General features: G+C 47.4%; 1 protein-coding gene across 1 annotated transcript; it reads left to right on the top strand.

Annotated features, from left to right (window-relative positions):
• Positions 1-9791: 9791 nt before the first annotated feature.
• On the top strand, positions 9792-21614 carry LOC118890097 (taurochenodeoxycholic 6 alpha-hydroxylase-like). The gene is made up of 12 exons (XM_036842430.1): positions 9792-10053; positions 12901-13042; positions 13682-13726; positions 14203-14330; positions 15300-15424; positions 15797-15951; positions 16421-16527; positions 16610-16800; positions 16895-17028; positions 17925-17989; positions 18126-18202; positions 20598-21614. The coding sequence occupies exons 1-12, from the start codon at positions 9859-9861 to the stop codon at positions 20764-20766; spliced, it is 1533 nt and encodes a 510-aa protein (XP_036698325.1). The 5' UTR covers positions 9792-9858; the 3' UTR covers positions 20767-21614.
• Positions 21615-22621: the final 1007 nt, after the last annotated feature.

Here is a 22621-nt window from a genome sequence, read left to right as displayed (position 1 = left end):
GAAAGACATCCTATGTTAATGGATTGAAACACTTAGTGTTGTTAAGGTGAAAATACTACCAAAAGCAATCAATAGATTCAATACAATCCCTATCAAAACTCCAATGATTTTTTTACAGAAATAGAAAAACTCATCCTAAAATTTATACAGAATCTCAAGGGACACCAAACAGCCAAAACTAACTACAAAAAAAGAACAAAGTTGGAGGCCTTATACTTCCTGATTTCAAAACTTACTACAAAGTTACAATAATCAAACCACTGTGGTACTGGCATAAGGATAGGTGTATAGACAAAAGGGAAAAATAGAGTACTCAGAAGTAAACCCTACCATATATGGCTTATTGATATTCAACAAAGGTGTCAAGACAATTCAATGGGGGAAAAGACAGTCTTTTCAGCAAGTGATGCTGGGAAAACTGGATATCCACATGCAGAAGAATGAAGGTGGACTCTTACCTTACACCATATACAAAAAAATAACACAAAATGGATCAAAGAGTTCAAAGATAGCTTGCAGAATGGCAGAAAATATTCACATATATCAGAATGAAAAAGAACTCCTACAACTCAACAACAAAAAAACAGCAATTCATTCAAAAATAGGCAAGGGACTTCAATAGACACATCTCCAAAGAAGATATGCAAGTGACCAAAAAGCACATGAAAAGATGCTCAACATCATTAGTCATTACAGAAATGTAAATCAAAACCTATGAGATACCACCTCACACCCTTGAGGATGGCTATAATTATTTTTTTAAAAAAGCAAATAAAAAATAACAAATGGACAGGATGTGGGAAAATTGGGACTTTTGTGCATCACTGGTAAATGTGAAAGGGTGCAGCCACCATCAAAAACAGCTTGACAATTTCTCAAAAAGCTAAAAATAGAATTCTACTCCTAGGTATATACCCAAAGGGATGAAAGCAAGGACTCAAACAGATACTGGTAAGGCAGTGTTCGTTGCAACGTACTAACAACTGACAAAAGTTGTTAAAAAAAGAAAGAACATAAGTGTCCATCAAGAGATGAATGGATACACAAAATGTGGTATATACATACAATGAAATATTATACGGTCGTGAAAAGGAATGGTGTTCTGATATATGCTACTACATGGATGAAGCTTGACAACATTATGCTAAGTAAAAGAAGCCAGACACAAAAAGAAAAATATTGTATGATTCCACTTATATGTGGAATTTAGTATAGTCGAATTCATAGAGACAGAAAGTGGATTGAGATTACCAGGGGTGGTGGGAAGGCAGAATGGGAAGTTAATCCTTAACGGCTACAGAGTCTGTTTGGCGTGAGGCAAAAATTTTGGAAACATGTAGTTGTAATGGCTACACAAAAGTGAAAGTAATTAATGCCACTGAACTGTATACTTTAAAATGGTTAAAGTGGCAAACTTTATATTATATACATATTACTAATTAAAAAAATAAGAACATAATATACCAAAAATCATTGATGGTAAATGGATGAATTGTATAGTATGTAAATTATATATCAATAAGGCTGTGTTTTTTTGGGGTTTTTTTAACTGTTTTTTTTTTCTAACGGCTTTATTGGAGTATAATTGCTTTAAAATGGTGTGTTAGTTTCTGCTTTATAACAAAGTGAATCAGCTATACATATACATATGTCCCCATATCTCTTCCCTCTTGTGTCTCCCTCCCTCCCACCCTCCCTATCCCACTCCTCTAGGTGGTCACAAAGCACTGAGCTGATCTCCCTATGTTATGCGGCTACTTCCCACTAGCTATCTATTTTACGTTTGGTAGTGTATATATGTCCATGCCACTCTCTCACTTTGTCCCAACTTCCCCTTCCCCTTCCCCATATCCTCAAGTCCATTCTCTAGTAGGTCTGCATCTTTATTCTTGTCCCTAAGTTCTTCATGACCTTTTTTTCTTTCTTTTTTTGGATTCCATATATGTGTTAGCATACAGTATTTGTTTTTCTCTTTCTGACTTACTTCACTCTGTATGACAGTCTCTAGGTCTATCCACCTCACTACAAATAACTCAGTTTCATTTCTTTTTATGGCTGAGTAATATTCCATTGTATATATGTGCCACATCTTCTTTATCCATTCATCTGTCGATGGACACTTAAGTTGCTTCCATGTCCTGGCTATTGTAAATAGAGCTGCAGTGAACATTGTGGTACATAACTCTTTTTGAATTATTGTTTTCTCAGCATATATGCCCAGTAGTGGGATTGCTGGGTCGTTTGGTAGTTCTATTTTTAGTTTTTTAAGGAACCTCCATACTGTTCTCCATAGTGGCTGTATCAATTTACATTCCCATCAACAGTGCAAGAGGGTTCCCTATTATCCACACCCTCTCCAGCATTTATTGTTTGTAGATTTTTTGATGATGGCCATTCTGACCTGTTTGAGGTGATACCTCATTGTAATTTTGATTTGCATTCCTCTGATGATTAGTGATGTTGAGCATCCTTTCATGTGTTTATTGGCAATCTGTATATCTTCTTTAGAGAAATGTCTATTTAGGTCTTTTGCCCATTTTTTAACTGGATTATTTGGTTTTTGATATTGAGCTGCATGAACTGCTTGTATATTTTGGAGATTAATCTATTGTCAGTTTCTTCATTTGCAAATATTTTCTCCCATTCTGAGGGTTGTCTTTTCATCTTGTTTATGGTTTCCTTTGCTATGCAAAAGCTTGTAAGTTTCATCAGGTGCCATTTGTTTATTTTTGTTTTTATTTCCATTTCTCTAGGATGTGGGTCAAAAAAGATCTTGCTGTGATTTATGTCATAGAGTGTTCTACCTGTTTTCCTCTAAGAGTTTGATAGTGTCTGGCCTTACATTTAAGTCTTTAATTCACTTTGAGTTTATTTTTGTGTATGGTGTTAGGGAGTGTTCTAATTTCATTCTTTTACATGTAGCTGTCCAGTTTTCCCAGCACCACTTATTGAAGAGGCTGTCTTTTCTCCACTGTATATTCCTGCCTCCTTTATCAATGATAAGGTGACCATACATGCGTGGGTTTATCTCTGGGCTTTCTATCCTGTTCCATTGACCTGTATTTCTGTTTTTGTGCCAGTACCATACTGTCTTGATTACTGTAGCTTTGTAGTATGGTCTGAAGTCAGGGAGCCTGATTCCTCCAGCTCTGTTTTTCTTTCTCAAGATTGCTTTGGCTATTCGGGGTCTTTTGTGTTTCCATACAAATTGTGAAATCTTTTGTTCTAGTTCTGTGAAAAATGCCAGTGGTAGTTTGATAGGGATTGCATTGAATCTGTAGATTGCTTTGGGTAGTAGAGTCATTTTCACAGTGTTGATTCTTCCAATCCAAGAACCTGGTATATCTCTCCATCTATTTGTATCATCTTTAATTTCTTTCATCAGTGTCTTATAATTTTCTGCATACAGGTCTTTTGTCTCCTTAGGTAGGTTTATTCCTAGATATTTTGTTCTTTTTGTTGCAATAGTAAATGGGAGTGTTTTTTTAATTTCATTTTCAGATTTTTCATCATTAGTGTATAGGAATGCAAGAGATTTCTGTGCATCAATTTTGTATCCTGCTACTTTACCAAATTCATTGATTAGCTCTAGTAGTTTTCTGGTAGCATCTTTAGGATTCTCTATGTATAGTATCATGTCATCTGCAAACAGTGACAGCTTTACTTCTTCTTTTCTGATTTGGATTCCTTTTATTTCTTTTTCTTCTCTGATTGCTGTGGCTAAAACTTCCAAAACTATGTTGAATAATAGTGGTGAGAGTGGGCAACCTTGTTTTGTTCCTGATCTTAGTGGAAATGGTTTCAGTTTTTCACCATGGAGGATGATGTTGGCTGTGGGTTTGTCATATATAGCCTTTATTATGTTGAGGTAAGTTCCCTCTATGCCTACTTTCTGGAGGGTTTTTATCATAAATGGGTGTTGAATTTTGTCTAAAGCTTTCTCTGCATCTGTTGAGATGATCATATGGTTTTTCTCCTTCAGTTTGTTAATATGGTGTATCACATTGATTTGCATATACTGAAGAGTCCTTGCAGTCCTGGGATAAACCCCACTTGATCATGGTGCATGATCCTTTTAATGTGCTGTTGCATTCTGTTTGCTAGTATTTTGTTGAGGATTTTTGCATGTATGTTCATCAGTGATATTGGCCTGTAGTTTTCTTTCTTTGTGACATCTTTGTCTGGTTTTGGTATCAAGGTGATGGTGGCCTCGTAGAATGAGTTTGGGAGTGTTCCTCCCTCTGCTATATTTTGGAAGAGTTCAAGAAGGATAGGTGTTAGCTCTTCTCTAAACGTTTGACAGAATTCGCCTGTGAAGCCATCTGTTCCTGGGCTTTTGTTTGTTGGAAGATTTTTAATCACAGTGTCAATTTCAGTGCTTGTGATTGGTCTGTTCATATTTTCTATTTCTTCCTGGTTCAGTCTCGGAAGGTTGTGCATTTCTAAGAATTTGTCCATTTCTTCCAGGTTGTCCATTTTATTGGCATAGAGTTGCTTGTAGTAGTCTCTTAGGATGCTTTGTATTTCTGCAGTGTCTGTTGTAACTTCTCCTTTTTCATTTCTGATTTTATTGATTTGAGTCCTCTCCCTCTTTTTCTTGATGAGTCTGGCTAATGGTTTATCACTTTTGTTTAACTTCTCAAAGAACCAGCTTTTAGTTTTATTGATCTTTGCTATCGTGTCCTTCATTTCTTTTTCATTAATTTCTGATCTGATCTTTATGATTTCTTTCCTTCTACTAACTTTGGGGTTTTTTGTTCTTCTTTCTCTAATTGTTTTAGGTGTAAGGTTAGGTTGTTTATTTGAGATGTTTCTTGTTTCTTAAGGTAGGATTGTATTGCTATAAACTTCCCTCTTACAACTGCTTTTGCTGCATCCCATAGGTTTTGGGTCATCGTGTTTTCATTGTTGTTTGTTTCTACGTATTTTTTGATTTTTTCTTTGATTTCTTCAGTGATCTCTTGGTTATTAAGTAGTGTATCGTTTAGTCTCCATGTGTTTGTACTTTTTACAGATTTTTTTCCTGTAATTGATATCTAGTCTCATAGCGTTGTGGTTGGAAAAGATACTTGATATGATTTCAATTTTCTTAAATTTACCAAGGCTTGATTTGTGACCCAAGATATGATCTATCATGGAGAATGTTCCATGAGCACTTGAGAAGAATGTGTATTCTGTTGTTTTTGGATGGAATGTCCTATAAATATCAATTAAGTCCATCTTAATTAATGTATCATTTAAAGCTTGTGTTTCCATATTTATTTTCATTTTGGATGATCTGTCCATTGGTGAAAGTGGGGTGTTAAAGTCCCCTCCTATTATTGTGTTACTGTCGATTTCCCCTTTTATGGCTGTTAGTATTTGCCTTATGTACTGAGGTGCTCCTATGTTGGGTGCATAAATATTTACAATTGTTATATCTTCTTCTTGGATTGATCCCTTGATCATTATGTAGTGTCCTTCTTCGTCTCTTGTAATAGTCTTTGTTTTAAAGTGTATTTTGTCTGATATGAGAATTGCTACTCCAGCTTTCTTTTGATTTCCATTTGCATGGAATATCTTTTTTCCATCCCCTCACTTTCAGTCTGTATGTGTCCCTAGGTCTGAAGTGGGTCTCTTGTAGACAGCATATATACAGGTCTTGTTTTTGTATCCATTCAGCCAGTCTGTGTCTTTTGGTTAGAGCATTTCATCCATTTACATTTAAGGTAATTATCGATATGTATGTTCCTATTACCATTTTCTTAATTGTTTTGGGTTTTTTATTGTAGGTCTTTTCCTTCTCTTGTGTTTCCCGCCTAGAGAAGTTCCTTTAGCATTTGTTGTAAAGCTGGTTTGGTGGTGCTTTAGAATTCTCTTAGCTTTTGCTTGTCTGTAAAGGTTTTAATTTCTCCATCAAATCTGAATGAGATCCTTGCTGGGTAGAGTAATCTTGGTTGTAGGTTTTTCTCCTTCATTACTTTAAATATGTCCTGCCACTCCCTTCTGGCTTGTAGAGTTTCTGCTGAAACTGTTTCAGCTGTTAACCTTATGGGGATTCCCTTGTGTGTTATTTGTTGTTTTCCCCTTGCTGCTTTCAATATTTTTTCTTTGTATTTGATTTTTGATAGTTTGATTAATATGTGTCTTGGCATGTTTCTCCTTGGATTTATCCTGTATGGGACTCTCTGTGCTTCCTGGACTTGATTAACTATTTCCTTTCCCATATTAAGGAAGTTTTCAACTATAATCTCTTCAAATATTTTCTCAGTCCCTTTCTTTTTCTCTTCTTCTTCTGGGACCCCTGTGATTCGAATGTTGGTGTGTTTAATGTTGTCCCAGAGGTCTCTGAGACTGTCCTCAATTCTTTTCATTCTTTTTTCTTTATTCTGCTCTGCAGTAGTTATTTCCACTATTTTATCTTCCAGGTCACTTATCCATTCTTTTGCTTCAGTTATTCTGCTATTGATCCCTTCTAGAGAATTTTTAATTTCATTTATTGTGTTGTTCATCACTGTTTGTTTGCTCTTTAGTTCTTCTAGGTCCTTTTTAAACATTTCTTGAATTTTCTCCATTCTATTTCCAAGATTTTGGATCATCTTTACTATCATTATTCTGAATTCTTTTTCAGGTAGACTGCCTATTTCCTCTTCATTTGTTAGGTCTGGTGGGTTTTTGCCTTGCTCCTTCATCTGTTGTGTGTCTCTCTGTCTTCTTATTTTGCTTAACTTATTGTGTTTGGGGTCTCCTTTTCGCAGGCTGCAGGTTCATAGTTCCCATTGTTTTTGGTGTCTGTCCCCAGTGGCTAAGGTTGGTTCAGTGAGTTGTGCAGGCTTCCTGGTGGAGGGGACTAGTGCCTGTGTTCTGGTGGATGAGGCTGGATCTTGTCTTTCTGGTGGGCAGGACCACGTCTGGTGGTGTTTTTTGGGGTGTCTGTGGCCTTATTATGATTTTAGGCAGCCTCTCTGCTAATGGATAGGATGGTGTTCCTGTCTTGCTAGTTATTTGGCATAGGATGTCCAGCACTGTAGCTTGCTGGTCGTTGAGTGGAGCTGGGTCTTGGTGTTGAGATGGAGATCTCTGGGAAATTTTCGCCATTTGATATTATGTGGAGATGGGAGGTTTCTTGTGGACCAGTGTCCTGAAGTTGGCTCTCCCACCTCAGAGGCACAGCCCTGACGCCTGGCTGGAGCAACAAGAGCCTTTCATCCACACGGCTCAGAATAGAAGGGAGGGGAAAAAAGAAAGAAAAAAAGAAAGAAGAAGATAAAATAAAATAAAATAAAATAAAGTTATTAAAATAAAAAATAAAGAATAATTATTAAGAAAAAAAATTTTAAGTAATTAAAAAAAAAAACGGACAGACAGAACCCTAGGACAAATGGTAAAAGCAAAGCTATACAGACAAAATCACACACAGAAACATCCACATACACACTCACAAAAAGAGAAAAAGGGAAAAAAATATATATATCGTTGCTCCCAAAGTCCACCTCCTCAATTTGGGATGATTCGTTGTCTATTCAGGTATTCCACAGATGCAGGCACATCAAGTTGTTTGTGGAGATTTAATCCTCTGCTCCTGAGGCTGCTGGGAGAAATTTCCCTTTCTCTTCTTTGTTCGCACAGCTCCTGGGGTTCAGCTTTGGATTTGGACCCGCCTCTGCATGTAGGTCAACTGAGGGCGTCTGTTCTTCGCTCAGACAGGACGGGGTTAAAGGAGCCGCTGCTTCGGGGGCTCTGGCTCACTCAGGCCAGGGGGAGGGAGGGGTACGGATGCGGGGCGAGCCTGCGGCGGCAGAGGCCGGCGTGACATTGCACCAGCCTGAGGCGCACAGTGCGTTCTCCCGGCGAAGTTGTCCCTGGATCACAGGACCCTGGCAGTGGCGGGCTGCACCGGCTCCCGGGAGGGGCGGTGTGGAGAGTGACCTGTGCTCGCACACAGGCTTTTTGGTGGCGGCAGCAGCAGCCTTAGCGTCTCCTGCCCGTCTCTGGGGTCCGCGCTGATAGCCGCGGCTCCCGCCCGTCTCTGGAGCTCCTTTAAACGGCGCTCTTAATCCCCTCTCCTCGCGCACCAGGAAACAAAGAGGCAAGAAAAAGTCTCTCGCCTCTTCGGCAGCTGCAGACTTTTTCCTGGACTCCCTCCCGGCTAGCTGTGGTGCACTAACCCCTTCAGGCTGTGTTCACGCCGCCAACCCCAGTCCTCTCCCTGGGATCCGACCGAAGCCCGAGCCTCAGCTCCCAGCCCCGCCCGCTCTGGCGGCTGAGCAGACAAGCCTCGCGGGCTGCTGAGTGCCGGTTGTCACCAATCCTCTGTGCGGGAATCTCTCCACTTTGCCCTCCGCACCCCTGTGGCTGCGCTCTCCTCCGTGGCTCTGAAGCTTCCCCCCTCTGCCACCCCCCCCGTCTCCGCCCACGAAGGGGCTTCCTAGTGTGTGGAAACCTTTCCTCCTTCACAGCTCCCTCCCACTGGCGCAGGTCCCGTCCCTATTCTTTTGTCTCTGTTTTTTCTTTTTTCTTTTGCCCTACCCAGGTTCGTGGGGAGCTTCTTGCCTTTTGGGAGGTCTGAGGTCTTCTGCCAGCGTTCAGTGGGTGTTCTGTAGGAGTTGTTCCACGTGTAGATGTATTTCTGATGTATTTGTGGGAAGGAAGGTGATCTCTGCATCTTACTCTTCCGCCATCTTGAAGCTCCTCCCTGTTTTTTGTTTTTTGTTTTGTTTTTAATGAAAGGCCTCTACCTGGCAGATTCATTTTTTGTAGAGGAGTAAAAGTAAACACAATATGATAAATTGCAGCAGCATCAAACCTAAATTTATCAAACCCAGAAGAAGTGCCTGGGGTGACTTGCCCACAGGAGTAATTGCTTCAAGCTGCCGCCTTAGGGATAGACTGCCCCCCTCTTCTGCCTTTCTGTTGCCTGTAAGATGAACCAGGAAGCATCCTGGAATAAAAAATTTTAATTTCTTTTTTAAAACATGGCACCCAAAACTGAACCTAGTCTTTTCAAGGTGGTGATCTAATCAATCCAAAGTTATCCTCATTCCATCCTTCATTCATTCATTGAATCTGTAAGTATTTTTGGGCATCATCAGTAGGCACAGTCCTCTGGTCCAGGCTATGGAAAGCATAAGGACACAGAACGCCTAGTGACAACCTTCAAGGAGTCCTTGGTTGGGTTGTGTGGGTACTAAATGAATGGGAAAAATATTTACTGGTTAATAAATGTTGACCACAGATGACACAGTTTTTTTAAGAATTTAGCAGACAGCTGTACATTTTGCTTTGATCACTTTGTTGTAAGCTTTTCTCAGATCATTGAAAATCTTCATGAACATCATTTTCAATGACTGCTACATCTAACCATATGGTTTGCCCAACACTTTTTCACAAAAGCTGCCCTGGATAGTGAAGCTTGCACGTATGCCAGTACATGGAGTTGATAACCTGAAACAGTCTCCTGCTACTTGGAAACACTAGAAAACAGACCAAACATGAAACATCCCCAGGAAAGTTTAGCAGCTGCCATATATGGACTGGAGTCTCAACCCAATAATCATCTCTTTAAGTTCATGGTTAACAGCAAAGTCTCTGGAGCCAGACTGCCTTGATGGAGATAAACATGAAAAAAGTGAGGGTGAGAGACTTGAGGATAAACTTGTTCTCATCCTTGCTCTTCTATATCTGATCTCCATGACTTTTTTGGTGCCCACCCCAAGGTGGATCCTCCACAGTTAATCAACCCTGGAGACCCAGGTCTGAGCTCTGCCCTCACCTTCACCCTCCCCCAGGTGGGCGGGGCAAGCCTCCCTGACCAGGCTGGGTGCTCAGGGGAGGTCAGCCACCTTCAGGGACAGTCAGCAATCCAGAAGCCGCTGCACCATGAGTGTCTCTGTGCTGAGCCCCACCAGAGCCCTGGGCGGTGTCTCTGGGCTCCTGCAGGTGGCCTCCCTGCTCGGCCTGGTTCTGCTTCTACTCAAGGCAGCACAGCTCTACCTGCACAGACAGTGGCTGCTCAAAGCCCTCCAGCAGTTCCCGTCTCCTCCTTCCCACTGGCTCTACGGGCACATGCAGGAGGTAGGATGGAGTGGGACAGGGGAGTGGGAGGGCAGGGAGGGCCGGGGCTCTCAGACCATGGGACAAAGCCTTGCTGTGGGACAAGCACGTGGCCTCACCAAAGGACCCAGCTTACCTCTCAGGTCTTGGCTCCTCATCCCAGTCCGGGGAGCTCCCTCCCTCCCAGGACCCTGTGCTGGTGTCCTCGGGTCTGCCAGACACTCCTTCCTTAGTTGGATCTGCAGGCTGCCCTAGCAGCCCTGCACTTTGAGGACAGTGCCTGTTCCTTCCTGAGTCTGCCCCGTCTCCAGGCTGAGCAGCTTCAGCTCTTTACATAGAACAGGCTTCTAGATGCTTCCCTGCCCCATCCCTCAATCCCGTCCTGTCTGCCTGGCCCTGAGCTTGCCTGGGAGCACAGACATCAGTCTGATGGATGCAGCCCTGTGGGCTCACTTCCGTGGAGATGACAGACAGGAATCTAGGAAGGTGTCACATGACAGGAAAAGAGACCAACCTGCTGGGTGGGGGGTTATGTCAGCTGTCGGGACAAAGTGGTTCGGTTTGTTAAGACTGAGGAATTTTCCAGCCTCCTGATTTCAGTGCTTAAACCCTGACAAGTTGCTGGCACACATGAGCGAGGTTCCCAGGATGGTGCCAGGTAAGGAGAACTGACGTTTGAGTTGCACCATCCACAGGGTGACGTCGCCCGCCTGGTGTCCTCCCTCACTGGACTATGAGCTCTTGGGACCGAGCGTGACATCCCCCTCACCCCCAGTGCCCTGCACAGAGCCTGCGCGGAGGGATGTCAGCCCAATGTGTGGAGGGACAGGAAGGAGGGACGGAGCAGCTCGCAGGCTGGGGAGGGGCAGCACCGACCCACCCAGCCCTGGCAGCGCTAGCCTGGGCGGCGGGGGGCTCAGAGCAAAGTCAGGGGCCACGTGGAGAGGGGCTCATCAAGGGTTTGTGGACTGAACAAACGTTGGGAGAAAATCAGGGGTTGCGGAGAGCTGAGGCCTCCCTTTCTCTGCAGCGTGATTAGAGTAGAGTGGAGCCAAAGACGGGAACCGGAAACAGCCCGAGCCCCACGTGGGCTGGCCCAGTACCTCTCTCCCCTCTCCTTCCTAACCTCCTGCACCCCATTACTCAGCGTCCTCCCCACCTGCCTGGGCATTCTGGCCTCTGGGACTCTGCTCCCATGTGCCCTCTACCTGGAATGATCTTGGCCCTCATATGCCTGTCTACCAAGGCCCAACCCCAAGCCACCTCCTCCACGATGTCTTTCTGGGTCTCCCAGGAGCGGAGGGGACAACCCTTTTTCCCTCGGCTGTCCTTCTCATCAGGCAGTGCTAACCGGATTCAGCTAGTTTTGTCTGCAGTGTCATAGTCGTGAGCTCCTCTGGGAGAGCTCGGCTCTGGTTCATCTTTGTAACCCGAGAGCATCTTGGTAAATGGTGACTCGATGAATGAGCACGTGCATGACGGAGAGCTTCTAACGTCCAGGTCTGAGTTAGGGCCCCTGCCCCAAGCCTTCCCCAGAGGCTTGGTCTTCCCTCCATCACACATTCAAGAGCCCCTATGGCTGTCATGTCCTCAATCTCACTGTCTCCTCCTGGAGGCTCCAAACAGACAAGCATCTACAGCCGCATCCTAATTCAGTGCCTTAAACCAGTGCCTGGCACACAGTAAATGCTCAGTAAGTACGTGCTCAGTGAAGGAACCCGTCCTCCAGTAGGCAAGTTGCCTCAGAGCTGGTGAGTCCTGATGGTAGAAGGATGCAGGCAGAGATTAGATACCAAAGTGGCAGAGGGTTGCTTTGAGTTACACAGAAGCCATTGAATTAAAGACGAGGTGACTGCATGGAACATGCCTAGGACCAAATGTTGACGAGAAATCCAGAGGTGATAAAATGAAGCTGGATCTCCAAAGTTGAGTAGAGTTAGTTGCTCTGTGGCAAAGATGAGGGGCACACCAGGTAGAGAAAAGAACCTGGGCAGAGGCCTAGAAGTGTGAGCAGGTGGGGCCCGTGCAAGGACCATTGGCAGCAGCATCTTTGGAGGCAGAGCAATGGGTCCTGTGGACTCGCCAGCCGGGGAGGAGGCAAGAATAGAGAGGGTAAAGCCAGAAAGCAAGGGCCTTTGTGGTCCACACTGAGGAGTTTCAAGAGATTCCTCTAGGCGGTGGAAAGTGCACACAAGTTTCTGGACACTGGTAAATGAAAATTAGATAAAATAATCCACATATCAAAACCTTAGTTCAATACCATTTTCATATATACATCCAGAATCTGTGTACACACTCAATTTGTAAAATAATATGATACACACACAATTTAGTATATAATTTTTCTCACTTGTCCATATACATCCGACACTCTTTCAAATTAACAAACATTTATATGTATGCTGGGATATTATTGAAAATATATAACAACCAGTATGGCAAAATGAAATTAATATATAAATTTAATTTTTATAATATAATCTATTTTATTCTCTAAATAAACAAAATTATATGACAAAACTACTTACCAAGTGATACGAATTAGCATAAATTGCTCATGCAAATATTGCACGAATGACTTCAAAAGTTTTGTACACCAGGGAGTCAGTCCCTGATGGAAGTTTCTGTAGGCAGTTTGTAGTGGTGGCCCATAAATCTACCCGACAAGGGGACAGAATCTGGTCTTAGGACAAAGCTGGACAGCCAGCAAGGTCTGGATCAGAGCCCAGGTCATAAGAATTAGTTCCAAATTCCTAGTTCTGCTGATCGATCAAGAACGATCTCCCTGTACCCATCCTGCCCTTCATCCCCACTCCAGCACTGGACACAGAGAAGGGTTTTATTGATTTATCTTTCCCTTGGTGACAGTTCCAAGAGGAGACCGAGCTGCGACCCCTACTGAAAAGGGTAGAGAAATACCCAAGTGCCTGTGCTCGCTGGCTGTGGGGGACGAAAGCCCTGGTGTTGATCTATGACCCTGACTACATGAAGGTGGTCCTGGGGAGATCAGGTGAGAGGGAAACCCACATCCCAGCGGGAGAAAATCTTCCCTCTTGGGTACATGCCCCTGGATCTGTGAAATTCCAGAAGAAACTGGCACTTCAGCCATCAACACCTGACTCTCTACCAGCCATCCTTGCAGCCCACAAGCCAGACTAAGGCCAACATTATTCACTTATAGTGAATGCTTAAACACCTGGGTGGGGCTGACTTCTCTTTTCTGTCTTACTTTCTTTCTTGTTTTAACCCAATTGAGATGATCCCACGTCCGGAAGACAATTCCCTGTCCACACTGATTTAGGTTTGGCACCTCTCACTGTTGCCTGTCCTGGGTCATGAAATGGCCAAACCACCACAAGCTGTAGGAAAACCACAGGCTTCTGTCTTACTCTGTGGCACTGAGCAGAGCCCATCTTTCTTGCCGATTCACCATGTTAGTCCTGTGGGTGTTCTGCCGCTGGGACACTGAGTCTGCCTTCCTGGGCCCACAGTGACCATCAGGACAGAGAGAGTCAGGGATGGGAAGCGAGAGGGAGGTGGCTTGAGACAGACTGCCAGCTGGCAAGCATCAGGAATGGAAGGTACCACAGCTGCTCTGGGGGCTGCCTGTCTTGTTTGGTGACCTCCACTTTCCTTCCTTACCTTTCAGACCCGAAGTCTCATGATTCCTACAGATTGCTGATCCCCTGGATTGGTAAGTACATTTAAATACAACTGCAGTTCACCCACCAGTTAGGTTTACCAAGAGCTACCTCTTTGGTTAATGGAGAGCAACAGGTGCCAGGCACCCTGTCACCACCCTCATCTCTCAGTCAAGCCTCATTTCTCCCCTTCCAGTAAAACTCTCACCCTTTGTAATGGTGCTGACAGCCCTCCTGAAGCTCAGCCTCATCTTCATCACTTCTCAGTCCTCTGCGATATTCTCAGCCTGACTATTCATTCTTCTATCACCTGCACCCCTACTCTTTTTCAGCCTCTGTCTCACAGCTGTCATAATCACATCCTATGGACCAGCCATTTTGGAAATTCACATTCCTGAACTGTACTGGCCTTTCCTACCTTTGCCCATGATGTGTCTTTTTCTGACACCCTTGGTTCTTCCCAAGTTGTGCCCAGTCATCCCTCTGGTCCAGTCTCTCCGACCCACACACACACCCATCTGTGGCCCAGGGAATGGTTTGCTCGTGTTGGAGGGGCAGACGTGGTTCCAGCACCGGCGGATGCTGACCCCAGCCTTCCACTATGACATCCTGAAGCCCTACGTAGGTCTCATGGCCGACTCTGTCCGAGTGATGCTGGTGAGTCCATCCCTTGTCGCCTGGACCCACTCTCATCCAGCACAGCTGACAAAGTCCACTCTCAGACACTTGTGTCCCTAAGGCATCCGTCAGACACAGCCTCCAGAATGATGCATTCAGAACGTACTCTGAGACAGTGCTCACCCAAACCGGATGGGACAGAGGGGTACCCCAGCACCAGCTTGTATCCGAGGCAAAGGGAAGCAGGGCCATGGTGTATTCAGGGTCCACTCTCCTCTCATCTCCACATCTTCAACACAAAGGAAAGAGCAAGGATCATTCCCCTGGACAGCAGTGCAAACTTCCCCTGGCTGCCCTGGGCAATGGCAGCTTCAGTGGCAGAGTGGGCATCCCAGGATGTCACTCAGATAGGCTCTGGCATGGAGTCCAGGGCCTCTGCATGGAATTCAGCCACTCATGGGAGGAAATGAGGCCAGGTCTACACTCACAGAGCTGGGTCTTCACAAGCATCACCTCCTATCCAGACTGGGCACCACCTGGTCTCAGCTAACATTGAATGAATAAAATGAATTGAAGTACCTCATGTCCCTTCCTAGGAGCCCCAATAGAGCCCCATAAGCTTTTCCTTGCCTTGAAATATTTGCATACTAGTGTTGGACATCACCTGTCCAGTTCTAATCTCAGGACACAAAAGACTCCACGTTTGTTTCCTGAGAAACTATGCTTTCTGGCCTCCCACAAGGTGGTTATCATCAAACATTGCTCCTAAAATTTGGAAGTAATACAGAATATTATGAGAGAACATGATTAACTATATAATAAAAGATTCTGAGAAAATAGGCGTCACATTACACGTGTGTGATACAGTCTTAAATTGCTAAAACACATCTGCTTAGAAAGTGAGGAAATCTCATCCAAAGATTTAGAGAGAAGGAGAGAGAGCCTGGCCTTGTCAGCACAGGCCTTCTGGGGGAGCAGAGCAGGGTCAATGTCCCCCTCCCACCACAGGACAAGTGGGAGGAGCTCGTCAGCCTGGACTCACATCTGGAGGTCCTTGGACACGTCTCCTTGATGGCCCTGGACACCATCATGAAGTGCGCCTTCAGCCACCAGGGAAGCATCCAGACAGACAGGTCAGTGACAACCTTTCAATGGCAGGATCCTTGTTCTCACCAGCTGGGGAGGACTTACCTGAGAGGCAGTTAGGGCAGCGCGGATGCTTATCAGCACAGAAAGCAACATTCTGCACAGAGCCATGGGCCAGAGCCAAATTCCACCCAGACCAACCTTGACTCAGTCACAGGCCCTGATTCCTGCACAGGGAGAAGCCTGGCTGCTCAGGCCACTTGGAAAGGACAGAGGGTCTCCTGAGCTGCAAGGCAGAAATGACAAAGCCTCAGTGCTGCCTGTCCCCACTGACTGAAGAATCCCCACCCGGAGTCCCACTCAGTCTCCAGGTCAGAGGCTCCCTCCACTCCAGTCTCCTCTGCATCCTCTCCTTTCAGGAAAATCCAGTCCTACATCCAGGCCATCAGGGACCTCAGCAATCTGAGTTTTTCCCGGGTGAGGAATCTCTTCTACCAGAACGACATCATCTACAGGCTGACCCCTGAAGGCCGCTGGAGCCACCGGGCCTGCCAGCTCACCCATCAACACACAGGTTCTTCTGATTCTTCTGGGCTGCTCCTGCCCACCCACCCCCATCATGCACATGTAAAAGGGCCTGGCCTTGACCCCTCAGGCAGAGCCCAGACTCCTGCTTCCCTTTCAGGAGCTGGCACACACCCACGCTGGGTACTTCCCTGGTGCAGGGGTTGGGAACCGAGACATCAGGGTGTCAGGTGAGGTGCAGGGATATACATGTGTCACCACGTTGGTGACGGTGGAATGAGACCCCCTCCCAGCAGCATTCAGGCAGAGCCTCCATGGGCTGTGTTATTGAGGGGATTCCCGACCTGGATCAGACGATGCTGGAGCTCTCTGCCCTGACATGTGCACCCATTCCCACCCTCGTCCTCATCCACCTGGTACCCAGATTGGGCCTGAGGGGCAGATAGGGATACGGTGGGTGGTGCATCTGAGCCCCCAGGAGCCCTCAGCTCTGTTTGGGAACCACTGTTCTGGGACAGATGCAGTGATCAAGCTGAGGAAAGCTCACCTGCAGAAGGAGGGAGAGCTGGAGAAGGTGAGGAGCAAGAGGCACTTGGATTTCCTGGACATCCTCCTCTTTGCCAGAGTGAGTGTGGGCAGGAGAGGCCTGAGGCTTTGCCCAGAAGCACAGAGGAAGGGCAAACCCTGCACTCTCCCCACCTCCGCAGATGGAGAATGGGAGCAGCTTGTCTGACGTGGACCTCCGTGCCGAAGTGGATACGTTCATGTTTGAGGGTCACGACACAACAGCCACTGGCATCTCCTGGACCCTCTATGCTCTGGCCTCCCACCCTGAGCATCAGCAGAGGTGCCGGGAAGAGATCCAGAGTCTCCTGGGGGATGGCGCCTCCATCACCTGGTGAGTGCCCAACAGATGGGAGAACCTTGCCCCTCAGCTAGTGGAGAACCCCTGATTGTCTGGCTCTGCCGCTCTCAAATGGGCTTCCTTTCAGGGACCACCTGGAACAGATGCCCTACACCACCATGTGCATCAAGGAGGCACTACGACTCTATCCACCAGTGCCGTTCATTTTCAGAGATCTGAGCAAGCCCATCACCTTCCCTGATGGACGCTCCTTACCTGCAGGTATGAGCTTCGCCACACCCACTAACCTAAGCACTCTGCAAGACCACACGGGAGATCAGAAATACACATGTGCTTTCCCAGTTCTGGGATGCTCTGACTCGTTTCCACCTTAAGATAATTAAGGTTTGCTCTGTAGTTTGGACAAGTTTTGTAAAATGCTTGACATAGAACTTGAACACAGCAAGAGCTCAATAAACAAATGCTAGCCCCTGAAGGTGGTCTTGTAATAGAGCCCGAAAATTCTAATTCCTTGAGACATCAAGGCTTAAGAGAGAAGCAGGTGGAGACGTGGTTCTTTCCATAAGGGGTCTATGTAAATGAGGGAGCTCAGAGAATCCACTGTCATGGGTCAGATGGTCCAGTCTCTGGGGAGCCCTCAGGTGGACGGCAGAGAGCAGCTGATGCTCAGGTGTGAGAGCCCTGCCGTTGTTAGAGGCCACCCACTGGCTCACCTCCCAGTGGGTCTGAATCCCAGCCCTGCCACCTCCTAACTGTGGGATTATGGTCACGTCCCTTAATCTCTCAGAAGCTTAGGTGAGTCATCTGCACATGGGGATATGAGTGCCTTCCTTGAGGCCTGCCATGAGGATTAAATGAGTTAATGCACATTCCCCGAGGGCTCATGATGGCACTTGATAAATGAGAGTTGTCACTTGAGTTGCTCCTAAATGTAAGCCTCCAATTCTTTTCCTTCTCAGTCCTGGGCCATGGTTACCTACTCCTAATCTGTGCTCCTGTGCTTCATCGCCTCCAGCCCACCTCTCTTGCAATAGCATCATTTCATTCAGAGTGATGGAGGGTAGCTCTCATGGTGGCTCCCAGACCTTTTGTGCCGGCACATTGCCCCTGTTGCCACGGGTACCATCAGTCTTCCTTCTCTCCTCCCTGCCTCACAGGAATCCCGCTCTCCCTCTCCTTTTATGGGCTTCACCACAATCCGAAGCTGTGGCCGAACCCAGAGGTATGATGGAGGAGGGGATGGGATGCTCTCTCCAGACCAGCACCTCCCCTTCTCCCCCTCGGGGATTCTTGTCCCCTGGTGGATTGGTGCAAGGAGTTTGACCCCACCTGCCCTGGCCCTGGTGCTCTCTCTGCAGGTGTTTGACCCATCCCGGTTTGCACCGGGTTCTTCTCAACACAGCCATGCTTTCCTGCCCTTCTCAGGAGGATCCAGGTGAGGCCTTCTGTACCTGGGGCATCTGGGTGTCGTGGTGCTACCTGATGTGTGTGACTGTCTACATTCATGTGTGGTGTATGCAGTTATGTCCCTGTATGTTGGCGTTTTGGGAAGGAGGCGTGTGTCCCCATATACATGAAGGCCTTCAGGGCACGCCACAGAGACCTTGACCTCCTGACTTCCGCAACGACCAGCCACACTTCCATGGTCATGGCCACTCCAAAGTATTCCAGGCTTTTCCTCACTTTAGGAGTATGACTTTCCAGCGTTAGAATTTTCCATGAAAGGTAAACTTCAGATGTTTGCTTTCCACAATTATTAGTCATCTTTAAATATGGTTTTCTCTCTTCACACATTCCTAGTCCAGCCCACTGCCTTTTCTACTTAATTCACCAATCCACCTCTCACTGTATCAGCAGTCGTGTTTGCATGGATTTAGATTTCCAGCTGCTTTTCTTGTCCTGAGGCTTCAAACCATGTATGTGATCACTTACAGTTGCCGTTTGAAGAAAGTTACATAGCCATGTGTGTCTTCTCTATTTCTGTAGTCAAACCCAACAGTTGTGACTGCATATTCATATAAACATGACACCTTTTCTGGTTGCCAAAATTCTATATATGTAGCGGGGACTATATACCATAGTCCCAGAATCTACAGAGTCTAACTTTGGCAGAAAAGGATGAAATTGAAGGCAATCAAGTGCTTTTGAGAGAAAACTCACTATTTTGTGTTTGACACACGCATTTGAGAAGTTCCTGCCGTGTAAAATATAAAGCACACATGAAATAGCTGTTAAGCTGGATGATACACTCCAAAATGACTGCTGTGAAAATTTCTACGGCTACAGATCCCCCTCCAAATAGTAACTTCCATAACTTTGGAACTACTTAGTAATCCAAGTTTTTTCTGAGTCTATAATTCTGTGAAATTTTCAGTTGGTGAATCAACCTTCACAGAACAGGCTTGATGCAACACATTCCCAGAACTTGCTCTAGGATTTGGTCTGTGCCAGGGTCCTGTTCTTCCTTGTAGACATTGGCTGCAGGTCATGCGGCTGCCACTAGAGGACAGGGGGTACCTGGCAACTCAATTCCTAGGTCAGAATTAATATTTAATTTTACTCCAGCCCTTTTTTTTCTATTCAATTAACTTTGTTCAAATAGAAAGCTATTTATTAAGCCTGCCTCTGTGTGCCAAGTCATATATTACAAGATGGGAACACAGAGACAAAAGGAACTTTCCTTGCTCCAAGAGTTCACAGTCAAGAAACAACTACAGCTATTCAAGACAAACATGTGACGTTTCCATAGTGTAGTGGTCAGTACATTTACCTTACAAGACAGACATCATGCATTCATCCACTCTTTCACTCATTCATTCATTCACTGGGCAGATTGTGGGACGTTCCATGTTTCTGGCACTGTCCTGGTCACGGGGCGGTGATGTGTCCTTGAGTTAACACTAAAGCTGCTTGGGGATGGGGGAGAAAGAGGTGCAGGCGGCAGAGGCAGGAGGCCAGGCAGTCACTAGACTGAGTCTTGAGCAGGTGGCCGGCAGAGGCAGGGGGAGGGGACCTCAACAGGAGCTGAGTGAAGGAGAGGAGCCGGACAGGTGTGACGTTAGTGAGGAGCAGCCCAGAGAGGGCTGTGACGCCAGCTGTGGCCCTGCGACGTGTCCTCCCTGTAATGGAGGGCACAGCAGGCCCCGAGCTGCCCGGGCTTCAGTAGAGAGAGGGGAGGCAAGGAGACTGAAAAGGCCAGTGAGGAGCCCACGGGATGGGAGGAGGGGCCTTGCTGGAGCAGAATGGGAAGGCTCCAGGGCCGGGTTGACTGAGGGGCTGAGGGGAGACAGGAGGCCGGAGCATTAACTGGGAGGCAAGTGGTCCAGCAGGTTGAGGGTCGCTAACCCGTGGTCCCTCCAGGAAGCCTCCCTGTTGCCATCCTGACTTCCTTACACAACTCTGTCCTGTCCTGTCTGGGGACTGGGGCCCCTGCTTGTCTGCCATGGGTGCTGAGGGCCCGAGAGTGTGCCCACACCCCCCTGCAGTGCCCTGGCCTGGCCTGAAACCAGAAACTGCCTGTGGACGAGTGAACAAAGTACTAATTCACATTTACTGATTCACATGACTTGACCCTGCGGCTTAGAGCGCCAACCCTCCCCAACAGGACTTGCTCCTGTTGAGAGCAGAAGTAGGAGTTAGGAGCTAGTCCTGGAGAGAGGTGGGCTTTGCAAAGGTCAGGGGGAGAGGGTGGACCAAGGCTTGGGCGGCATGTTCAGTGTGACCCGTAAGGAAGGGATCGGGGCTGGGCCACGTGGAGGAGAGCCCGGAATGCCCTGTGCCCGGCAGGGGTTAGAAGCCTCTGCTCACTTCCTTCTCCCTCCCTGACCCAGGAACTGCATCGGGAAGCAGTTTGCCATGAATGAGATGAAGGTGGCCGTGGCCCTGACCTTGCTTCGCTTTGAGCTGGCACCGGATCCCTCCAGGGTCCCTGTTCCCATTCCAAAAGTTGTGCTGAAGCCCAAGAACGGGATCCACTTGCAGCTCAGGAAGCTCCTGTAATCCTTGTTGGGGACAAGGACGAGCTCTGAGGACCCCTGCCTGCCATCCTGTCTCGCTGTCACTCTCTCCCGTCCTTGCCTCTGTGCCCACTTCCTGCTTCTATCTGCCCACCTGCCGGCTTACCTCATCTCCTGCCTCCTGCCCATCAGACGTTCTGCCCTCCTCCTCTCACCTTTCTCCAGGCTCCCTATCTGCTTATCTCTCCATCTGTCTCTGATCTACCCGTGTCTCTGACTGTCCACCTAAACCCTGAACGCCTGCCCTCCTCCAGTCTGTCTACTCTCTCCCTGTCTTTCTCCCCTTCTGCCTGCCTGTCTGTCCCTGAATTCACTTCCTTTTGCTGATAAAACAATTGACCACAGGCTTAGGGACTTCAAACAACACAGAGTTATTCTCTGACAGCTCTGGAGTCAGAAGCCGGAAGTGGGTTTCCCTGGACACAGCCAAGATGTTGGCAGGGTCCCCTGTGCAGGGATCTAGGAGAGGACCCCTCTCTTTGCCTTTTCCCACATCTAGAGCTGCAATCCTTGCATTCCTTGGCTCCTGGGCCCTCCTCCATATTCAAATCCAGCAGCTTCTTCAAATGTTCCCCTGCTTCTGTCTTCACATCTCCTTCTCTTTCATAAGACCTTTGCGATTACACAGGCCCACTCAGATAAAACAGGCTTGTTCTCTGGCTCTGGGGATTAGGACACAGACACCCTGGGAAGCCGTTACTTTAGCTGCTAAGTCCTGTGTGACTACCATCGCCTTGGGCCCCCGATCACTCCCGTGTGTTATGGGTCTGCCCATTTGTCACTAACCTGGCTTCCCCTCTTTCCCACTCCCTGGATAAATTCACAATGTCACATGGAGTGTGTGTGTCTTCTCTCGAAGGGAGCTGGATGGAATGGAAGAGCGAAAGAAGGGGAGGGAAGGCAGAGGAGACGAGGAGGGGACATGACCCCTGGTCTGTGGGCCCAGGACCCCAGCAGGACAAGCGTGTCCCAGCGCCCCTGCAGCCTCACACTCTGGGGTCCCTCACACCCCACAACCCGCCTGTCACCTGAGGCTCCCACGGCAGCTGAGTCAGGAGAAAGGGCTCGTCTCCAAAGGCTCAGAGGGAAGAAGTTCACCCCGGGCACCTGTCGGGGAAGGAGCCTCCCTGCTGTTGTGTGGTAGCTTCCTCGCTACATCCTTAGAGGGGCCCAGCCAGAGCCCATCCTGCCCTGAGCAAAGAAGCCTTACAGACTTGGCCCAGCACAAGGGCCTCGGGAACCTAATCCTTCACTCCAAATGAGATTTGAGAAGAGCCCAGCCTGGCCATGTCACCAGCCCCCGCAGCCCTTCCTCACACGCAGGGCCTGCAGGCTCCTCAGAGGCCCGAGCGGGCGGCCGTGCAGGAGGGTCTGGGAGGACCAGCTGGGCACGGGGCTTGGCTGCTGGGAGAGGATGTCAGACCTGGAGCAGAGGACCAGCCCGTGCACCTCCCCCACAGGACAGCCCCTTGCAGTCCCCAGCATGTCTGCCCAGCCCCTGAGCAAGGACGGGCTTCTTCAACCCTGGCACTCCTGGAGACCTCGGGGGGACTGGTCCTCCTGACCCTGGGCCCTGACCAGTGCCAGGACCCTTGCACTCTTCCACCAGCTTCTCTGCACCAGTCCTGCTCTCTTGCTGCTTCTGCACACAAGTCCTCCTCCCGTCCCACACCTGCCCTTCCTGACCCACGACCCCGGATGCCAGAGGAGACCCCCCACAGCCCTGTGCTGTGCTGTGATGCCGCCATGTGCCTCCTGAAGGGGACATCTCTCCCAGCTGCTGCCTGCAGCCGGGACCTTTGGCCCAGTCCCCTCCCTGTTCCTAGGTCACAGGGCTA

This window comes from Balaenoptera musculus, chromosome 1 (genome assembly GCF_009873245.2).
Source record: "Balaenoptera musculus isolate JJ_BM4_2016_0621 chromosome 1, mBalMus1.pri.v3, whole genome shotgun sequence".
NCBI lineage: Eukaryota > Metazoa > Chordata > Mammalia > Artiodactyla > Balaenopteridae > Balaenoptera > Balaenoptera musculus.
Note: the sequence above shows the minus strand (reverse complement) of the source record. Positions and strands in the feature narration are given on the sequence as shown.

Bases quoted from the DNA above. Each gene is read 5' to 3' on its own strand.
- LOC118890097 (XM_036842430.1), top strand. From the start codon at position 9,859: ATGAGTGTCTCTGTGCTGAGCCCCACCAGAGCCCTGGGCGGTGTCTCT. The intron at 10,054-12,900 runs GTAGGATGGAGT...CCTTGGTGACAG, and splicing joins TCTACGGGCACATGCAGGAG to TTCCAAGAGGAGACCGAGCT. The intron at 13,727-14,202 runs GTAAGTACATTT...TCTGTGGCCCAG, and splicing joins ATTGCTGATCCCCTGGATTG to GGAATGGTTTGCTCGTGTTG.